Source organism: Myotis lucifugus, unplaced genomic scaffold (genome assembly GCF_000147115.1).
Source record: "Myotis lucifugus unplaced genomic scaffold, Myoluc2.0 scaffold_60, whole genome shotgun sequence".
In the NCBI taxonomy this organism is placed as follows: domain Eukaryota; kingdom Metazoa; phylum Chordata; class Mammalia; order Chiroptera; family Vespertilionidae; genus Myotis; species Myotis lucifugus.
In genome coordinates, this window is record NW_005871108.1 from 5,402,829 (window position 1) to 5,424,723 (window position 21,895).

Here is a 21,895-nt window from a genome sequence, read left to right on the forward strand (position 1 = left end):
TTTCATACCTAAGGCCCTTTGCTTTTGTTGCTCATTCTCATCCCTCACTCATCCCCAGCTCTTTCCATGACTGGAAATCACATTTCTGCTTAACACCTCCTCAAAAAAGATTTCAAAGTATGCCCAACATAGCAGGTTCTCCCCATTATCTCCTTTACTACTCTATTTCTTCCATAGGCTTATTTATTTACTCATTATATTCTGACTCTCAACAAGAATGAGGGCAAGGTCCTTTTTGGTCCTGTTAACCAATGTATCCCCAGTACCCAGAATAATATTATGCTCCTGACAAGCACTCAAATAATTGTTGAAAGAAGAGATATGCAAGCAGACTGAGTCATCTATGGAAATCAAGTGGAGTAGTAGTCTGCTCCACAATTCCCAATCATAGCTTGGAATTCTCCCTGGGCCTCTCATAAAGTCACAGAGTAAATAGAGGAAGGCGATTTTATTTCTCTAATCTGCAAATTAACAAATTTTTAAAAAGAAACAAATTATTAGAATAATGGGTAGTATCATATAGATATTTCTCGCTCCACCAGGTCAAAAGAAAAGAAGAACAGAAAGACAAGCTTTCTGTTCCATCTACAGTCAATATGAAGAGGTGGCCTCTGAGGCCACAAAAAAAGATTAAATCATAGTTGATTATGTTTGTTCCTGAAGGAATCAGTCTTGCTAGTAGCAGTAAGCAACAACTCAAATGTCCATGTATAGCATCAGGGACCCTGAACAAAGAGCCTTCTTTTAGTTCTTCTGGCTCTCTCCACCAAGGATATAAGCAAGATCATAACAAATGTTCCTTCTGCTTCAGGGTGAGACATCCACCGACCATAAGAACAGAGAAGGACTCCTGGAGATAAATGGGGAGTGTTTCCCACCAAAAAAGCTGAGACCCGGGAAAGATCCTGTGTTTCTGCCTTGGAGGTGAGCTGATGCTGAAGTCAACTGGGCTATATCAATTCTGGTTTGAACATGAAACACCCACTGGTGTAATGAGGTGCCGTGCAGTGATGACGCAGGAGCAACCAGGACAGCACAAAGTCAGAGGCCCACTCTTCTAGTGTTGGGTCCACTTGATGCTCTTAAGGTCAATGCCATCCTGCACCATCTCCCAGAGAGGGCTGCCAAAGAGAAGAGATATTGGATGAGGGAGGGCTTAGAGAAGCAGCAGCCAAGAATCCTTTATTAAAGGGAGGTTTCCTATACTTAAACTACAAGTCACAAATTTTGTATTGATATTGCTGCAAGGACAACTATTAATACTCTGAAAAACCCCTGAATTTATGTACTTCTTTAGTTTTTAAAAACATTTTTTCATATTCTGAAAATAAGTAGCCAAAGATGTTCACTTTCTTGTTTTGTGGAATCTCTAAATTCTAAAATCCAATTATTTGCAAACTGGTTTCCGGCTATGTGAACACAGCATGAGCACTGCCATTTCTTCCAAAGGGTCTCTGGTACAACAGTGCATACCTCATTTCTCGAAGACGCTTCACATGGTAAATGCACTTCTCTACTGTGTAGTCCACTTCCTCCTCTGTAGTGAAACGGCCAATGCCAAACCTGAAAAGGGCACAGGAGAAGAGCTCTGCATCAGAGCTCTAGCACTGAGGTAAATTCATTCAGCAAATACTCAATGAGGATTTACTCCACACACAACATGGAGCGAACATGGTCCTTCCCCTCTAGGTCTGAGTTTCTATGGTTTGTGGACCAACCACATCAGAATCACCTGAGAAGTTTCCTACTCCTCCAGACCTAGTGAATCATATTCTCTGGGTGTAGGATTCAGAAATCTTCATCTTACACAAACTTTCCAGGTGATATTCAATGAAGTCTGAGAATCACTGGTCTAGAAACTTTCATGAAGAATTAAGAAGGAATAAGGACAACTAGACTGAGGAGACGATAACAGGAGATAAAATACACACAAAAAAGATGCCTTTCATAAATGTTACAGCTCAACTGACTGACCTGATAGAAGAGTGAGCTAAATCCTCATCAGTGCCAATTGCTCGAAGGACATAAGAGGGCTCCAGGGATGCAGAAGTGCACGCACTGAGGAGAAAGACACAGAGCCTTGCTCAGTTCATCAACATCTGATTTTAGCCCCAAACCCCCAGACCTGCTCCCATCTTCCAGGTCCCTAGAGTCATAACATGGAGACAAAAGAGACATTCTCATCTGTCAGAGCTAAAGGGCCGATGCTACCGGCACTTTCTGGGATTTAAATCTAGCTCCTCTGGTCCATATGGCGGTTAAACTCTTTAAACAAGGATATTGCCACAGAATGACACCACAAGAGCTGGTCTGACAACAAGAGGCAGCAGAACACGTGTTCACTCCCCTGTGACCGAATACACCATATTGTACCAGCACAGATAGCAGCTAAACCCGTGGTGGCCTTTAAAGTATACTTCAATTCCAGAGGCCTACAACAGAACTGCTAATACAATACTAGAACAGATACTTGCATCTCCTGGGACTACAAAAGGTACAAAATTCTACCCCAAGAAGCCCTCCTAGAATGGCAACTTCAGCCTGTGCCCAGCTAGCTAAAAAAATAGATGTTTACGACCTAGCCGGGTTGGCTCAGTGGATAGAGCGTTGGCCTGTGGACAAAAAGGTCCTGGGTTCAATTCTGGTAAAGTACATGTACCTTGGTTGCAGGCTCCTCCCTGCCTGGGCCCTGGTTGGGGCATGTGCAGGAGGCAACCAATCTGTGTGTTTCTCTTACACTGATGTTTCTCTCTGTCTCTCCCTCTCTCTCCCATTCTCCCTAAAAATCAATAGAAAAATAGGCTCGGATGAGGGTTAACAAAATATATAAATAAATAGATGCTTACAAAATGACCTTTATTCTTAACCAAGAGCTCTTGTACCTGTTATCTCTATACTGGAAAGCTCAATAATCTGTTATAACACTTAGAAGCCAGGCTAATTGGTCCTGCCACAGTCCTTTCTACCTGATCCAACTTACCTCCCCGAAGATAAGGCAACATCCTTGAGTGCCATCAGTAGACTCTCCCCTTCCACATAGGCAAAGGAGAGGTTGATACAACCTGGAAAAGAGAACCACTATGAGAGGAGTCTAGTCTCAGGCTCTTCCAGAAAGGGAATAGAAAAGGCATGTCCATACCTGGGTAATGGTGATAAGGGTCCCCATTCATCACCACATCCGGAAGGCTCTTCATTATCTTCTGTATCAGTCGCTCTGCTAACTTTGAAATTCGCTTGTGATCATACTAAGGAACAGGCAAGAGAGAACTAAGCAGAGGACCATCAACAGCAAGGAAACACATAGGACAAGGAGCCCTCCTCCTGTGTCCAGAAGTGACTGTGCATTAGATCTACCTATCGTCCTATGTTACTCATGGAGACCACTGTATCCCCAGCACAGAGCAACAGAGCACAGCACCTAGTATGCAAAGGTGCTAAATAATTGGACACATGGGTTCCAATAACCCAGAAATAAATGAGCTGATAACTACTGAAGGGACCTGGATTTTGGAGCCCATAACACCTCCCTCCAAAACAAGATGCCAGCAGCACTGGGACAAAGACAGTTTTCTTAAACCTCCTCTTCTGGCAGAGATCTGACTCATTCATGCTGAGAAGCTTCTAACAGGAGACCCAGCACAGGGGAAAAGGTTGTGAGAGGAAACTGCTCTCTCCCTACCTCCATCTCTTGCTGTGCCACTTCACACGCAGCCCCCAGGCCCACCACCAAGGGTGTGGGCACTGTCCCAGACCGCATACCCCGCTCCTGCCCCCCTCCACTCTGCAGGGCCTCCACACGCACACGGGGCCGGCGGCGAATGTAGATGGCACCAACCCCTGGCAAACAAAGTTTGTTACATAAAAGAGAAAAAGAAAAATACAGGTGAAATAAAATATAACTTTCCAAAGGGGTCAAAATATTCTTTCAACTTTTCTATAAGCTTGAAATTTTTCAAAATAAAAAAGCTTGGAGGAAAAGAAGAAACAGCAATAAAAGCATAATACATATCAAAATTATTTAACATCAGGAGGGTAACTACCAGAAGGAGTCAAGACTCATTTTTAAGTTTAAAGTAGCTCCGTATGCATGTGTAAAATGGCATCACCCAATGCAGCATTACTCACAATAGCAAAAAAAAAAAAAATTGGAAACAACTTAGATGTCTTTCATCAGAGGTATGGGCAAATAAATTATGATACATGAAATACAAAGCAGGTGTATAAAAGAATGAGAAAGCTCCTTTTGTACTGCTGCTGTAAAATCTCCAAAATACACTGTTAGAAAACTGTTAAAATTTTAAGTCTATACTTTAATTTTTTAAATGTATTTTATTGAGTTTTACATAGAAGAAGGGAGAGGGATAGAGACTTAGAAACATCGATTAGAGAGAAACATCACTCAGCTGCCTCCTGCTTCCCTTGGGGATAGGGCCTAAGCCGCAGTCTAGCCTCCCTTTGTGGGAAGTGACCGGGCTGATCAGGGAAAGGCACCAGCCCCATCACCCCGCTGCTGCAGCCACTGCCAGTCACCGCAGCCACCAAGGTGTTTTCATCAACACGGACTCCAGTCCCTTCACCATGGAAAAATGACAACTTTCTTTCTACTGGGGATCGAGTCCGAAACCAAGGTACATGCCCTTGACCAGAATCAAACCCAGGACCCTTCAGTCCGCACTCTATCCACTGAGCCAAACCGGTTAGGGCATGCACTTTAATTTTTTTAAAAAAGATATGCCCCCCCCCAAAAAAAGATATGCCCAGCCTGTGTGACTCAGTTGTTGAGCATTGACCCAAGCACCAAGAGGTTGCCAGCCGATTCCTGGTTAGGGCACATGCCAGTAGGAGGCGTGCAGTAGGCAGCTGATCCATCGATGTTTCTATTTCTCTCTCTCTTCTCCTTCTCCCTTCCTCTCTAAAATAAAAAAATCTATAAAAACATATTTTTTTTAAAAAGATGTACTGTTAGGTGGAAAAAGCAAAATGCAGAACAATGAGTATAGTGTGCTATCTTGTGAGTTAAAAAACAAAGGGGGCCGAAACCGGTTTGGCTCAGTGGATAGAGCGTCAGCCTGCGGACTGAAGGGTCCCAGGTTCGATTCCAGTCAAGGGCATGTACCTGGGTTGCGGGCACGTCCCCAGTGGGAGATGTGCAGGAGGCAGCTGATCGATGTTTCTCTCCCATCGATGTTTCTGACTCTCTATCTCTCTCCCTTCCTCTCTGTAAAAAATCAATAAAATATATTTAAAAAAAAAAACAAAAAAAAAACACAAAGGGGGAGCTCTGGCCAATTTGCTCAATGGTTAGAGTGTTAGCCCGCAAACTGAAGGGTCTTAGGTTCGATTTCCAGTCAAAGGAACATATGTTGGTTGCAGGCTTGATCCCCACCCCGGATCAGAGTGCATGGGGAAGGCAACCAATTAATGTTTCTCTCAGTCTCTCCCACTGCCTTCCACTCTAAAACTCAGTTGGAAATAAAATATCCTCCATTGATAGGATTAACAGGGTAGGGGCATCTGTGGGAGGCAACCAATTGATGTGTCTGTCTCACATTAATGTTTCTCTCGGTCTCTCCCCGTCCCTTCCACTCTCTCTAAAAAAAAATCAATGCCAAAATATCCTCAGATGAGGATTAATAACAAAAAAGGATTAACAACAACAAAAAATCCTTTGAGGAGCCTGACCAGAGTGGCTCAATGGTTGAGTGTTAACCCATATGTACCAAGAGGTCATTGATTCCATTCGTGGTCAGGGCACATGCCTGGGTTGTGGCCTGATCCCCAATAGGGAGCATGCAGGAGGCAGCCCATCAATGTTACTTTGTCATTGATGTTTCTTCTATCTCTCCCTCTCCCTTCCTCTCTCTGAAATCAATAAAAACTTTTTTTAAGAAGCTTTAAAAAATCCTTTGAAGAAAAAACAGGAGGAAATCAAAATGGAAGTAAAAAAAAATACCATAATCTCCCAGGGTCTGTAAAACTTAGAAATATATTTGACTCATGACTTAGCAAACCCACTTACAAGTATTTCATACCAAAATATAAGCACAGATGTGCAAAGATAGTCACTAAGTAGTCAATAATTTTTTAAAATATGTTCTTACTGATTTTAGAGAGAGAGGAAGGGAGAGGGATAGATAAAAACATCAATGAGAGAGAATCATTGATCAGCTGCCTCCTGAAGGCCCCCTGCTGGAGGTCAACCCTGAAACCAGGGCATGTGCCTTGAATGGAAATCGAACTGGGGACCTCTTGATTCATGGGTCGACACTCAACCACTGAGCCACACCAGCCAGGCAAGAATTTTTTTTTAATATATTTTATTGATTTTTTACAGAGAGGAAGAGAGAGGGATAGAGAGTTAGAAACATTGACGAGAGAGAAACACCGATCAGCTGCCTCCTGCACACCCCTCACTGGGGATGTGCCCGCAACCAAGGTACATGCCCTTGACCGGAATCGAACCCGGGACCCTCCAGTCCGCAGGCCGACACTCTATCCACTGAGCCAAACCGATTAGGGCAAGAATTTTTTTAATAGAGTGGGTACTTGATGAAGTTCACCGCTCACACAGAAAAAGTTTTTAGGCAGAGATTGTGGGTACGATAAAAAGTTATCATGAAGAAACCCCAGTGTTTTTTTTTAAATATATTTTTATTGATCTCAGAGAGAAAGGGAGAGGGAGAGATAGAAACATCAATGATGAGAGAGAATCATTGATTGGCTGCCTCCTGCATGCCCTCTGCTGGGGATTGAGCCTGCATATGCTCTTGACCAGAATTGATCCCAGGACCCTTCAGTCTCCAGGCCAATACTCTATCCACTGAGCCAAACCGGCTAGGGCAAGAAACCCCAGTTTTAAAATAACTTATGTACCAAACTACATGAATCAAGAAATATTTCATTTTTCATCAAATTCAAGCATCCTATACTATCTGAATCTCTGCAGTTGTCAAGTTCGGGGAGAAAATGCTCAGATTCCATGTCTGAATAGTGAAGGAAACCATGTTGTCTAAATTTACTTAGATCCTGAGTTCAGAAAGCAGGACTTTGGATAGTGAACAATACCTTTACAGATTTAAGTGCAGAGCAGAGCTTCTGCTCAATGAGTTAACTGGTTTTATCAAAATAGATGTATCTTCAATTAAAGCTAATAAAGGCAACTTTAGGTAAAGATAGAATGGCAGTTGGGCTTTTTAAAATAATAGCTCACAAAAACACTCTTTGCAATCTCTGGAAACCTTTAGAAGAAGTCATATTACATACTTTCAGGAGCTATCACACCTTCTCCCACAGGATGTATACTCAGATGATAAAACCTGCAGACACAGAAAGTGTACTGGCATTACCAACCACCACAGGACCTCACCCCAGAGACAGAAGAGGAATTGTTTTTTATGGCCACCTCTATAAAATAGAGGACAACAATATCTTCACAAAGTTGGGGTGAATAAGAATTCTAGCTAGAGCCGAAACCGGTTTGGCTCAGTGGATAGAGCGTCGGCCTGCGGACTGAAGGGTCCCAGGTTCGATTCCGGTCAAGGGCATGTACCTGGATTGCGGGCACATCCCCGGTGGGAGATGTGCAGGGGGCAGCTGATCGATGTCTCTCTCATCGATGTTTCTAACTCTCTATCTCTCTCCCTTCCTCTCTGTAAAAAATCAATAAAATAAAATAAAATAAAAGAATTCTAGCTAGAAACATTCCTAAATCAAAAGGACCATATAGAGCCCTAGCCGGTTTGGCTCAGTGGATAGAGCGTCGGCCTGCGGACTGAAGGGTCCCAGGTTCGATTCTGGTCAAGGGCGCATGCCAGGGTTGTGGGCTCAATCCCCAGTGGGGTCCTGCAGGAGGCAGCCGATCAATGATTCTCTCTCATCATTGATGTTTCTATCTCTCTCTCCCTCTTCCTTCTTCTCTGAAATCAATAAAAATATTTTTTTTAAAAAGAGGACCATATAGAATAGACAAATATTCTTGAAAGACTAACAGAGACATAGATGACTAAGTCTAAGAACAAACACCAAGAGATGTACGTTTAAGCCCACACAATCATCCTCTGAGTGGTTCTCAACCTTCCTAATGCCGCGACCCTTTAATACAGTTCCTCATGTTGTGGTGAACCCCAACCATAAAATTATTTTCGTTGCTACTTCATAACTGTGATTTTGCTACTGTTACGAATCGTAACGTAAATATCTGATATGCAGGATGTATTTTCATTGTTCTCGACCCACAGGTTGAGAACTGCTGAAAAACACAGGGGAATAAAGGACTCAAAGACACTGCTCTGCATAACATAAGGGTCAGACAAGCTAGCTGGACTTATTCCCTGTTCCTCAACCAAATTAATGTCTACATGCTTTCTAAGGATTTTCTAAAGAGAACAGGGAAGAATGGTCTGCTACATAGTAACTATGAGGATCTACAAATAGGAGCACACCCTGCCCCCCTCTTATTCTACCCAGGCAGCCCAACTTTGCCTTTCCCTCTCCTAAGCTCCAAAGGCCCTTCTTTTGCTGCTGTACCTTGTTTCCTGAGCCTATGCAGCCCAGCTGGCTTACTTCTACTACCTCCGTATTACTTTCTCTTATAATTTAAAAAAAATAAAATAAAATAAATGACACTTGAATTCTGCAAGGCACTCTGAATTTACAACTTCTGAGATCACAATAGTCCCAAATGATTCCAAGTGTAATAGGCAGTTAGACAGACATGAGCAGAGCAAGGACCATGTGCCAGGTACAGAAGGTCACCAGGGCAGAAAGTCCTGGGTGCCCAGCAAAGGACAGTTATAGGGTTGGACCTCGCCCCCCAGGGTGACTGTTCTTCCCCTAGCATACTGCTGGTCATGCAGTTTAGACCCCCTGACCTTTCCTCCCTAGAGATAACATCTAGGCCTCAGTTGTATTTCAGCTCCAGGCCCAGAAAAGCAGCAAAACCAGACCAGCAACCCCATGGCTGACCTCAGGACCAGCTGCATTGACTAAAGACCCCCTGCAGTTGAGACTTAGACCCTGAAAGGACACATCTGGAAAGCTGCTGAATATTTTTTTTTGTAATATATTTTTGTTGATTTTATTGATTTAGAGAGGAAGGGAGAGGGAGAAAGAGATAGAAACATCAATGATGAGAGAGAATTATTGATTGGCTATCTCCTGCACACCCCACAATGGGATCAAGCCTGCAACACAGGCATATGCCCTGACTGGTAATCGAACCATGACCTCCTGGTTCATATAGGTCAATGCTCAACCACTGAGCATGCCAGCTGGGCTGAATATTCTAATAAGATCTTCCCGTGGGACCTCCCCTAAAATCTCTATCCAGCCCTAGCCGGTTTGGCTAAGTGGATAGAGCTAGAGTGTGGGCCTGTGGACTGAAGGGTCCTGGGTTAGATTCTGGTCAGGGGCATATGCCCGGGTTGCAGGTTCCAATGATTCTCTCTCATTATTGATGTTTCTGTCTCTCTCTACCTCTCCCTTCCTCTCTAAAATCAATAAAAATATATTTTAAAAAAATAATAGCCCTGGCTGGTTTGGCTCAGTGGATAGAGCATCGGCCTGTGGACTCCAGGGTCCTGGGTTTGATTCCGGTCAAGGGCACATGCCCGGGGTTGTGGGCTCGGTCCCCAGTAGGGGGCGTGCAGGAGGCAGCTGATCAATGATTCCCTCTCATCATTGATGTTTCTATCTCTCTCTTCCTTTCCCTTCCTCTTTGAAATCAATAAAAATATTTTTTTTTTAAATCAATCAATGAATGCATAAATAAGTGGAACAACAAATCGATGTTCTCTCTCAAATAAAATGCGTTTTTAATAAATAAATAAATAAAATAAAACCTCCACCCAGTGCTCTCTCCCTCCCCAGAGCATGACCATGCCTTTCCCTTTCCCTACCCCTCTCTACCCACCCCCAAGACATGTTACCATTATCTTCCTCACTCCCTAGCTTCAAGGGTTCTCCCTTTACCTCTATAACTTGTTTCCTAAGCCCATTTCTCCTAGGAATTACTTTTTCTACCTCTATGCTTTACTAAATATGTGTTCTCTTATAGTTTGGGTCTTGGCTCTAAATTCTTTCGTAGCTAAACTCAAATACTGAGGTTGCTGCACCCAGGTCTGGTCTGACCCCACAAGTTAGTTACCTGGTGCTGTGTCGCCTACAACACAAGAAACACCTATCAAAGGGTTTACTGGGAGGTACAGAGCAGAGGAACTCTAGGAGGGGCTGGTACCTTTGGGACCATAGATTTTGTGACCACTGATGCTCATGAGATCAATTTTCATGTCGTTGACATCAAGTGGGATTTTTCCAACAGCCTGGGCTGCATCGGTATGGAAATAGACCTTTCTGGAACTGCAAATCCGCCCTGAGGAAACAACAGAGGGAAAGAACATAGCACAATGTTGAGAAGTCACTTGGCAGTGATCCCACAATGTTCCATGAGTTCTAAGGCAAAACTGTATCTGGCAATAGCCTCTAACCATGTAATAAATCATTTCTCTTTCTCTTCAACACTGGTCTTTCAACATATCAGATCAACTTTCATATCCCTTTTTATTTAAAAGAGGTAAAAATTAACAGATGAATTTGCTAATGTGACTAGGAGGTTGAGTCTAGCTCTAAGTTAGCATAATAAAGAGATGTTCAAAGCTGAAAACAGAGGAAGAAAAAAAAGAGTAGAGGTTTTTGGGGATTTTCTTTTTACTACACCAATTGCAGTAAAATGAAAAGAACATAAAAGGTACTAGACCTGGATTCAAATACTGGCTATATCATTTATAATGTCTCTTTCCCCAGATTTTCTTACTGTATTCTATAAAGTGTTACAGCTCCCAGCCCCCTCCCGCTACTCAGGTGCTTGGTGGGCAAGCATAAGGCTTCACGACGACACTCACCTATTTCCGAAATGGGCTGCTTCACTCCAATCTCATTGTTCACAGACATGATTGAGACCAGGCTGGTATCGGGCTGGATAGCAGCCTCTAGTTCCTAAGAATATCAGGAGTAAGGAAGCTATACAGCACTACCAGGTACTCCCTAACTTAGAATGTGGGCAAGCTTAGTCTTTTGCTACACACCTATCAGAATAGTGATAATACAAAATTGCTGGGGAGGATGCAAAGAAACTGTATCATTCATATTACTCTGGAAATGTAAAATAGTACAGCCACACTGAAAAACACTTTGACATAAAAACCAAAACACTTTGGCAGTGCTTGTTCTTTATAAAACTTGTGAACAAAAAGGGGTGCTGTAATAAATCAGTGACCAAGAATAATCTCACAGGGTGATCTGATAAAAAATTCCTAACTGGCCCTGACAGGTGGGATCAATGGTTAGAGCATCAGCCTGAGCACTTAAGGGTCTAAGTTTCGGTTCTGGATCAAGGGCACCTACCTGGGTTGCAGGTTCGCTCCCTGGCCCTAGTCGGGGGGCAAATGTGGGAGGCAACCAGTTGATGTGTCTCTCTCTGAAAAGCAATGGGAAAAAATATCCTCAGGTGAAGATTTTTTTTAAAATTCCTAACTGAATAAAAAATAAAAAATTAAGACCTCTAACTTCTTTAATGAAAGGTTTATCTTGCCTTAAGCAAGCCCTGTCCATTGTTCTTGGGCATCTAGGTTAATACACCTTTGAAATACCAGAATAATCCTCTTTTCCACACCTCTCAGAGGTGTGACCACCCTCAAAGGAGCACATAATCTTGTTAACTATTCTGTAAACCAATCAGAGATTTTTCCGCCTCACTTTCTCCTACCTTTATGTAATGTTATGTTCCCTCCTTAATTCCAAATGTACGTGACAGGGTTCTGTCTACATACTATATCTTAGGATTTGTCTAGGGATGCTAGTATCCAAACTCTGGTGGACAAGATGCTTGGACTCACTACCCAAAATGGACACATAAGGACATAGTACAAAAAGGGAAATATTCTTCTAAAAATCTATGCCTCCTCTTCAGAGTAGGGGAGGAGGCCAGAGCTTTGCCATGGTATCAGCCCCTGGCATCCTGCACACACATCCAGTGACTCCCACACAAACCAGGAAGCAGCAACAAAGCTGAGAAATACATCCTCCAAAGAAAAGGAAGACGGTACACACTCAAAGGGAACATAATCTTGGTTTCTCTGCCAGGCCTATTTCTCTAAGCCCCTCCCTCATCATTAGATCTAGTCCTTCAAGCTTGAGCTAAGGCTGGAGATAGATATAGATATACAGGCAGAAGACATGCTGCTCCAATTTTTCCACTCCTGCCAAGAGCCACTCCTACCTTCAGGTCAATGATCCCACTCTTCTTCACTGGGAGGTAGGTGACCTGAAAGCCCTCAGCTTCCAGTGAACGGCAGGAGTCCAAGACACATTTGTGTTCTGTCTGGGAGGTGATCAAGTGCTTTTTCCGTGACCTATAAAACCTGGCCACCCCCTATAAATTGGTGGTGGTGGAAGAAAGGAGAATATAATCAGAAAGACAGCAATGACTTCCATCCCATTTGTAAAGGGAAAGTGGGCAAGGTGGTATGCTCCAAGATCAAATCTCTAACACCCACTGGTTGTCCTACAAATCAATTTAATTCTGATACTAACTACCCAGAGTTAGTGCAGGGTAAGGGGTTCAGTCCCAGAAGACTACTCCCACTTACAACCCAACTGCAAGTCCTGGATGTCACAACCATCCGCCATACTTCTGCCCAGCTGGCTACAAATTCAGGGCTTCCACAGCCCTCTAAAGTTTAATAATTCACTAGAATAACTCACGGAACTCATTAAAAGTGGTGTACTTATGACCAGGGTTTTATTATAAAGAATACATCTCAGAACAGCCAAATGGAAGAGATGCATATGGTGAGGTCTAGAGTGGGGAGGGGCTTCCATGCTCTTTCCTCCTGGAATCTAGGCATGCCACCACCTTCTCCACACACCCATGAGTCCACTAATCTGGAAGCTCCTGCAAGCCTCTCTGCCCAGAGTTTTTATGGGGGTTTCATTACATAAGCATGATTGATTAAATCTTTGGCCATTGGACCCAATCCAATCTCCAGCCCCACTCTCCTCCCCAGAGGACAGGAGAGCGGGAAGTTCCAACCTTTTAATCACATGCTTGGTCTTTCTGGAGTAGCCAGCCTGTCCCTTGAAACTAAGGGCCCACATGAATTACCTCATTACCATAAACTCAGAAATGGTACAAAGAAGCTTGTTTTGAATAAGGAATGACAATCCTGTCATTCAGGAAACTCCAAGGCTTTTTGAAGCTCTGTACCAGGAACAGGGAACAAAGACCAAATATATTCACAGATGGAAAATAGGGAACATGCCTATCCTTACACCACAAGCAAAAGCCTCTCTCATTTATTTCTATTTAAATAGCAAAACATGCAAATATAGGGATACTGATTGCCAAAGCTGGCAGTGTAGAAGTGAAACTCATACACTTATTCCTTGCTAATGGCAGTCTTCAGAGAATTGTGTAGAAAGATGTCTTAAAAGCTGTATTCACATTCTTTAACTGTGATTCCTCTTTTGGGAGTTTACCTTAGGGAAATATTTCAAAAAATAGAGAAGCTATAGAGACAAAATATGCTTTAGTTATATTTACAATCCTCAAGAAAAATGGGAAGGTTAAACACACCCAAGAGAATGACTAGTAAAATGAATACTAAGTTGTGATAACACAACTTCATAAACAAGAATGTACTTATAGTAAAAATAATGGAGTTTGAAATGGAAGAACATAGGATATGTTATTAATGGCTACTGAAGAAGAAATATGACATGCTACAGTTTGTGAAAATATTAAAAGCATATCATATATCTATGGGTGTTTTTTTTGAAACAACAATAAACAGAATTAGTTTATAACATAATTAACTTTTCGGAGCAGGACTTGGGGCTAGAATAGGGGAGGAAGACATATTTTATTTTAAACTTTTCTATAGAGTTAAAAATCATACTACAAATATATGAATTACTTTCTAAAAATTAAAGAAATAAAATGTACAACCCCATTCCTCCAGGGCTTATCATAGAGAATTACTATAAAAGAATATAAACTAATTAGGCCAAATTTAAAACATAAAAACTGTATGTTCTCAAAGACAAGTAACATAAAAGGAAAACATTTAAAAGTTGCCCCGTCTCCTATCTCATTTACCCATAGTGTAGAAGGCTCTAATAGCAGGTAGGTATTTACTCTACCTATCCAGGCCACTAAGGGGACAATGTCACATCTATTCTTAGCAATCCTTAACCTCTAGGTTTGGGATCTGTGGGACCTTTCAAAGCAAACATTTTCAAATTTTTGAAACCATCCCCATAGGGGATCTGGCTCTGTGGTCTCTATAGTCCAAAGAAAGGACGATTTCCTGCTAACAGAATCAGGCAGTATGATTCTGGAGCCTGTCCCTGGCCTCTTACACTCAGGACAGGTCATAAAATAAAATAAAATAAAATAAAATAAAATAAAATAAAATAAAATAAATAAAATAAAATAAATAAAATAAAATAAAATAAAATAAATAAAATAAAATAATAAAATAAAATAAATAAAAAGAAGGAACTCTTACCATTTGAAACGGCATGGATGGAACTGGAGAGCATTATGCTAAGTGAAATAAGCCAGTCAATGAAGGAAAAATACCACATGATCTCACTCATTCATGGATAATAAAAACCATTATAAACTTATGAACAATAATAGATACAGAGGCAGAGCTGCCTCAAACAGATTGTCAAACTGCAGCAGGAAGGCCGGGGAGGGTTGGGGGGCAGGAGGGAGGGGGGTAAGAGATCAACCGAAGGACTTGTATGCATGCATATAAGCATAACCAATGGACATAAGACACTGGGGGGTAGGGGAGGCCAGGGGACTGTCAAGGGTGGGGTGAAAAAAGGACACATATGTAATACCCTTTGTAATACTCTAAGCAATAAAAAAATAAAAAATAAAGAAATTATTAAAAAAATAAAAATATATATATAAAATAAAATAAAATAAAAAATAAAATAAATTAAATTAAATTAAATAAATAAAATTAAATTAAATGAATAAAATAAATAAATAAATAAATAAAATAAAATAAAATATTGGACACACAGTTGAGAGACAATGGTGAGAGGGGGTAAAGCCAGAGTTGAACTTATAGCAGCCCACAATTTATTAGAACCAGGGGATTTACACAAGTGATCCTGGTAACCAGGCTCAATCAAAGGTGAATATGTTCTATGAAACACCAACATAACTATTGAGAGTGGAATTTTACTTTTATAAGTACCAAATATCTGTATGTCCCAAGGGTAGAGTTGTGCTGATCCTAGAATGGGTGACCAAGTGAATGCCTGCAGAGGGTACCAGAGTAATCAGAACTTCAAAAAAAAATGGGGACATTTAAAGAAATGGGAGGTACTTGTTGCAAACAGATCTGATCAGAAAGAAAAGGGAAGGCTGAGAGGAAGGCAGCTGTGAAATCATACATACAAGGGTGAAACTGAGAAACATGCCCAATTGTAAGTGCATTCTGGACTTCACTGTGACTAGATCCAAAGGACGGGGAAAAGCGTTAAGTCACCATTATCCACTCTGTGAAATAGCTGCTGTCCAAAAAATCAAGTGGTTAATGTTCCAAGAGCCACTGCCTTTCCTATCCAACTACCTTATGGAACTCAGTTCAATAGGAGCAAAGATTTTAGATGGCAAAGGATTGAAGGAAGCAACAAATTAGAGTATATGTGTCTTCTCTTCACAATAGGGTGGGAGTGGGTGCCTGGGAAATACATGTATGAGCCCAGATGATAGAAAGATACCATATCCCAAGTCAAGAAAGGCCCAATATGCCCTCTTACCTTAATTGCTATGTTATTGGATTCAGTAGCGCCACTAGTGAAAATGATCTCACGAGGATCGGCCCCAATGAGAGATGCTACTTGCTGCAAGCCAAGAAACAGAGATAAGTAACATCAGTTCCCCAGGAAAGTACTTGACTACAGGACACAGCTAGGACAGAGCTCTAGATCAAGAAGAGCTCTACTGTATTCTATCAACTGTCCAAGAAGAAGCTCTGCACCTATTAGGGTCAGACAAGGATAAATTCACTTACATCCCAGATCCCAGGCTCTTTCCCAGCCCAAAACAAAATAATAATAATAATGATAATATTGGTGTATGTTTTAAAATATGATTTTATTTTTTATTTAAAAAAATATTTTTATTGATTTCAGAGAAGAAGGGAGAGGGAGAGATAGAAACATCAATGATGACAGATAATCATTGACTGGCTGCCTCCTGCATGTTCCCCACTGGGGATCGAGCCCGCAATCCGGGCATGTGCCCTTGACTGGAATCGAACCTGGGACCCTTCAGTCTGCAGGTCGACACTCCATCCATTAAGCCAAACCAGCCAGGGCTGATTTTATTGATTTTAGAAAGAGAGAGACACTGGGGATCAAACCCAAAACCTGAGTATGTACCCTGACCAGAAATTGAACTGGTGACTTTTTGGTGCATGGAATGATGCTCAACAAACTGAGCCACACCTGCCAGGACAATATTGCTATTTTTAAGACAGTACTAGTGTGCCCTGACCGGTTTGGCTTAGTGGATAGAGCGTTGGCCTATAGACCAAAGGGCCCTGGATTTGATTCCAGTCAAGGGCATGTACCTTGATCGCAGGCTCCTCCCAGACCTGGGGCCCTGGTCACGGCACATGCAGGAGGCAACTGATCGATGTGTTTCTCTCACATTGATGTTTCTCTCTGTCTTTCCCTCTCTCTTCCACTCTCTCTAAAAATCAATGGGAAAATATACTCGAGTGAGGATTAACAAAAAGAGAAAAAGAAAGTACTAGTGCCTGGCTGGTGTGGCTCAGTGGTCAACCTATGAACCAGGAGATTACAGTTTGATTCCAGGTCAGGGCACATGCCGTGGTTGTGGGTTTGATCCCCAGTAGAGGACATGAAAGAAGCAGACAATCCATGTTTCTCTGTCACTGATGTTTCTATCCTCCTCTTTCCTTCTCCCTTCCTCTCTCTAAAATCAATAAAAACATTAAAAAAAAAAAAAAAAAGCACTATTTCAGCCTTGGCCAGTGTTGGGAGAAGCATTATCCCATACACAAAAAGGTGGTGGGTTTGATCTCCAGTCCGGGCACATGTGGGAGGCAACCGATTGTCTTTCTCTCTTTCCCTTGCTCTAATATCAATTTTTAAAATTTGTATTAGCCCTGGCTGGTTTGGCTTAGTGGATGGAGCGTTGGCCTGCGGACTGAAGGGACCTGGGTTCGATTCCGGTCAAGAGCATGTGCCTTGGTTGTGGGCGCATCCCCAGTGGGGGGTGACAAGGGGGCAGCTGATCGATGTTTCTCTCTCATTGATGTTTCTGGCTCTATTCCTCTCCCTTCCTCTCTGTAGAAAGTCAACAAAATATATTTTTTTAAAAATCTTTGTATTAAAAGAAAAAGCACTATTGTGCTCATCATATATATAGGCATTGGATTAATAAACCCATCACTAGCATTGTCTCATTTAATTCACCCAATAACCCTAGGGCAGTGATGGCGAACCTATGACACGCGTGTCAGAGGTGACACGCAAACTCATTTTTTTGGTTGATTTTTCTTTGTTAAATGGCATTTCAATATATAAAATAAATATAAAAAATATAAGTCTTTGTTTTACTATGGTTGCAAATATCAAAAAATTTCTATATGTGACACGGCACCAGAGTTAAGTTAGGGTTTTTTCAAAATGCTGACACGCCGAACTCAAAAGGTTCGCCATCACTGCCCTAGGGAGTAGGAACTATTACAATCTCATTTGCAATGTGAGGAAACTAAGGCTTAGAGAAATTAAATAACTTGCCAAAGGTCATTTAGTTAGGGAATGTGGGAACTAATCAAATGCCTTTAGAGCAGTGGTTCTCAACCTTCCTAATGCTGAGACCCTTTAATACAGTTCCTCATGTTGTGGTGAACCCCAATTTCATTGTTACAAATTGAACATAATTAAAGCATAGTGATTAATCACAAAAACAATATGTAATTATATATGTGTTTTCCGATGGTCTTAGGCGACCCCTGTGAAAGGGTCGTTCGACCCCCAAAGGGGTCGCGACCCACAGGTTGAGAACCGCTGCTTTAGAGGGACTCCAAGGCCTGCTCTCTGAATCTCTTAGAGTCCCAAACCGTTTCTACCTCCACCCAAACCTACCAAGAAGGAAATGCCTCCCACAGGCCACTAAATCCATGACATCAGTACCTCCTAGATTCCTCTGTACTAACCTGGCGAGCACGTTCCATGGCTGCCTCACTCTCCCAGCCATAAGCATGTGTCCGGGAGTGTGGGTTCCCATAGTAGTTGACTAGGTAAGGGAGCATGGCATCAAGCACCCGAGGGTCCTGAGCACAAAAGAACAGATCAGTCTTGTTGAGTTAACTTAGGCCCCACTCCATCTCCTCAGACCTGCCTCAACAAACTCCCAACCCTTCAGACAATGCCCACATTAGGCCTCAAACATTCTTCCAGCCCCTCAGGTACTAACCAAATATCAACTTAATACACTCCCACTCCCAATCCATCTTAAATCAGGCTATTCTACCATCTCCCTGGGTAATCTATAAACACTGTCATGTCCTGACAGCCATTTCTGCAGGTATTTACATTCCTACCAGGAAATGTGATCTGCAAGGGGCCAGGACATGACAGAGTCCACATACTGGTGAAATCTTGTATTAATATTCAAGTGCTCAACATGTGCCACGCTGCTAAGGGCTGTTTTATGTCTTTTAATCCATTTACTACTTGCCCACATTCATAGTTACTAAATAGCAGTGCTGCTAATTCCAGAGCCCATGATTTTAACTACTACTATAGTGCCTGCACTGAAGTGATTTGACCTAGAAGATCAATAGCTTGTAAGTAGTTGAGTCATTTCTAGTGGACTGCAACTTAAGCCTCCTAACTCCTAGCTCACTGCTTTTTCCTGCACACACTCATCAATGGCTCTTAGCTCTACAAGAATCCAACAACCCCTGCTGTACATTGTCACTGCTACAATATAATTCCTATAAACAGCATGGGCAAAGCTGCCCCTCCATCCTTACCAGAGGAGTTGTAGCTTGCACATCCATATACAGAGGTCGCAGCACTGACTCCATCTCTGGAGCAGTGGCTGTATCTGAGGGAACAGCAGACTGGGGAGCATGGTCTGCAACTGCCAAAAATATGGAACAGAGTGGCTACGTGACTATGGACACAGGGTATCCAAGACATCAGAAGGTAAAGCCGGGATGGAGGTGAGTTAAGTTTAAGGAATACTGGGGTTCAATCTTAATGAAAAAGGAAAGAAAACATCAGGATTTGAGCAAACTGTAAAAGGAGATAAGGGACAGAGGCAGGGCTCTTGGAGGGGGATGTTGGGACATTATTAAAGTTGCATCGCTGGGAGTTGGGAAGGCTCTGAAATGGCAAAGCCATTTAGAAGGGATGTGGAGACATAAGATCTCTTTTGAAGGTTACTTGCTGGACCACTAGCATCTCTAAAAGTTGGTTAGAAGAACGAAGGCCGAGCCTCAGGCTCGGAAGGCCAGTGGGATAAGATCTGAGCGGGTCGCGGCGAAGTCACTAAGAAAGCCAGCTTGAGAAAATTGGAGGGATGAAGCCCAGGGAAAGAGTCAGAGGGTCTGGGTAGGGGCGGAAGAGGGAGGCTACGGAATATTCACAGGTGCGTCGCCGCGCGGAGGAGAAAGAAGGCGCGCCTCCTGGGAGGGTAGCAGCAAGCGGGACCCGGAGCGTACCGCGCAGGCGCAGACCCCGAGTGGGTGCCTCGGGCCTCGGCCCCTGAGTTGCTGGCAGGGCCGCAGCCACCCGCCTCCAAGCTGTCCGCAGCAACATGGTCCCGGAGGCACAGCCCCTCGGCCCGAGCGGCTGCAGTACTTAGCTACGAACTCCCGGAAGTACTGTCCAGTGCCCCGGAAGCGATTCCTCGGGCCACCAGCGCGCTCCGCCTTGCGTTCCGTGTGAGACGTAGACTGAGCGACCGAGGCCGCGAGCGAGGTGAGGTGGGGGCTCGAGGGTCGGAACACTAAGAGGGTGATGGAATCGGGTTACACGCTGATTTTCCTTCCCGAGCTTCCTCGAGCCCTTAGGTCCGCTCCCCAACCCCTTTTCCTCTGACCCCGCCCGACTCTCGGGCTGGCGGCCAGGCCTGCATTTCCTTGATCCTCGAACCCCACAGATGCCGGTGGCCGTGGGTCCCTATGGACAGTCCCAGCCAAGCTGCTTCGACCGTGTGAAGATGGGCTTTGTGATGGGCTGCGCCGTAGGCATGGCGGCCGGGGCGCTCTTCGGCACGTTTTCCTGCCTCAGGTGAGGGGCGCGGGTGGTGACCTGGGGTGGGACTACCGGACCTTCCCGCCCACTCCGCTTGGCCTGCTGCCTGAATGGAGCCTAACGCGTGGCAATCTCGCTGACCTCTGAGCGAGACCAGTTTCCTAACCACCTTCCGTCTGGAAGGACAGGTTGGAATCCCTCCTCTCCAGCGTTTACTAGTCTGTAACCTTAGGCAAGTTGAGCCTGGGTTTCCTCAAGTGTAGAATGAGGTCAGTAACACCTACCTCATAGAGTTGTAAGGATCAAGTCAGAGAACACTTAGCACAGACTATAGCACATATTAAGTGCTCAGTAAATAGTTATGACCGTCGTTGCTGTTATTTCCAATTGCACATCGTGAAACTTGTTGAGCAGCTTTACTGTACTGGCAACAGGATGTAGAAATGAAGCAGATAAATTCTACACCTTAAATGTCATTTTCACATATGACTATTCTCATATAAATGACTATTCTCATTTTTTCAGACTGAAAGTTACTTACTGTGCACTTTCTGTGTCAATCACTGTGCTAGATGCTGTTATCACAATTCTTTTATACTTGACATAGTCCATAAAATGACTCCACAGTCACTTTTTAAAAAAAAAAAAAAAATATATATATATATATATATTCGATTTTTACAGAGGGGAAGGAAGAGGAATAGAGAGTTAGAAACATCGATCAGCTGCCTCCTGCACACCCCCTACTGGGGATGTGCTGCCCTTGACCGGAATTGAACCTGGGACCCTTGAGTCCTAAGGCCGAGGCTCTATCCACTGAGCCAAGCCGGTTAGGGCTCCACAATCACTTTAACACTAGGAAACCGTCTAAGACAGCTGTTGTTATTGGATTATATATACATACTCTAGAGATAAAACCAGCAGAAAAAAATGGTTTCCATGTACTTGACACTGCATTTGCAGCCTCTCAGAAACTAAAGGCAGTTAGTATCTGATAGATCCTTTTCAACTTGTCATTACTGATCCTGGGTGGGAGGGGCTAATGTCCTATTAGACTTCTGGAGTGCATGATTCATCGTTAGAAGCACATGTTGGAAAAGGGCAGTTAATATTTCTCCATATACAATATTTTTGTTCCCAACTGGCCCCATCTTGGTTTCCTCCTCTCAGGATTGGAATGCGGGGTCGGGAGCTGATGGGCGGCATCGGGAAAACCATGATGCAGAGTGGCGGCACCTTTGGCACATTCATGGCTATCGGGATGGGCATCCGATGCTAATCAGGGCAATGGTTGCCCACATCTACCCTATCCCATCAGTCCCAGCCCATGTACTATAATAAAAACACTTTGAGTAGTCTGTGTTGGAGGCATTGTTTTCTTCTTCTCACTCCAGACTATTATACAGCTTGCTTAGAGACTTTCTGAGGTAGGCTGAGTAGGTTTGTCGTTTTCACTAGACCTATTAACTACAAGCTAGAAAATTTTTCCATGGCTGGAACCTTTCATAGATTCTAGTAAATCCTTATTAGTCAACCTTTTGTTGATTTATCATCACCGTTTTAATTTTTTAAT

General features: G+C 43.1%; 2 protein-coding genes across 5 annotated transcripts; one reads left to right on the forward strand and one right to left on the reverse strand.

The window, feature by feature from the left end:
* Nucleotides 1–433: 433 nt before the first annotated feature.
* On the reverse strand, nt 434–19,960 carry NFS1 (NFS1, cysteine desulfurase). 4 transcript variants are annotated; one of them, XR_002829472.1, is made up of 14 exons: nt 19,713–19,909; nt 19,095–19,204; nt 18,273–18,389; nt 15,841–15,924; nt 12,275–12,427; nt 10,899–10,992; nt 10,235–10,369; nt 3,680–3,837; nt 3,140–3,245; nt 2,981–3,062; nt 1,975–2,058; nt 1,733–1,859; nt 1,474–1,563; nt 1,073–1,121 (listed from the first exon to the last, which is right to left on the reverse strand). XR_002829472.1 is itself a non-coding variant. In XM_006089470.3 (13 exons), exons 1-13 carry the CDS (start codon nt 19,882–19,884, stop codon nt 1,058–1,060), a joined length of 1,374 nt encoding a protein of 457 aa, XP_006089532.1. In that variant the 5' UTR covers nt 19,885–19,960; the 3' UTR covers nt 434–1,057. The 4 variants fall into 4 exon arrangements, 3 of the variants coding, with proteins under 3 accessions (XP_006089532.1, XP_023610201.1, XP_023610202.1); XM_006089470.3 differs by lacking the exon at nt 1,733–1,859 and having other exon boundaries at nt 434–1,121; nt 19,788–19,960; XM_023754433.1 differs by lacking the exon at nt 1,733–1,859 and having other exon boundaries at nt 434–1,121.
* Nucleotides 19,913–21,677, forward strand: ROMO1 (reactive oxygen species modulator 1). Its single transcript, XM_006089468.3, has 3 exons — nt 19,913–20,046; nt 20,228–20,358; nt 21,493–21,677. Exons 2-3 carry the CDS (start codon nt 20,228–20,230, stop codon nt 21,599–21,601), a joined length of 240 nt encoding a protein of 79 aa, XP_006089530.1. The 5' UTR covers nt 19,913–20,046; the 3' UTR covers nt 21,602–21,677.
* Nucleotides 21,678–21,895: the final 218 nt, after the last annotated feature.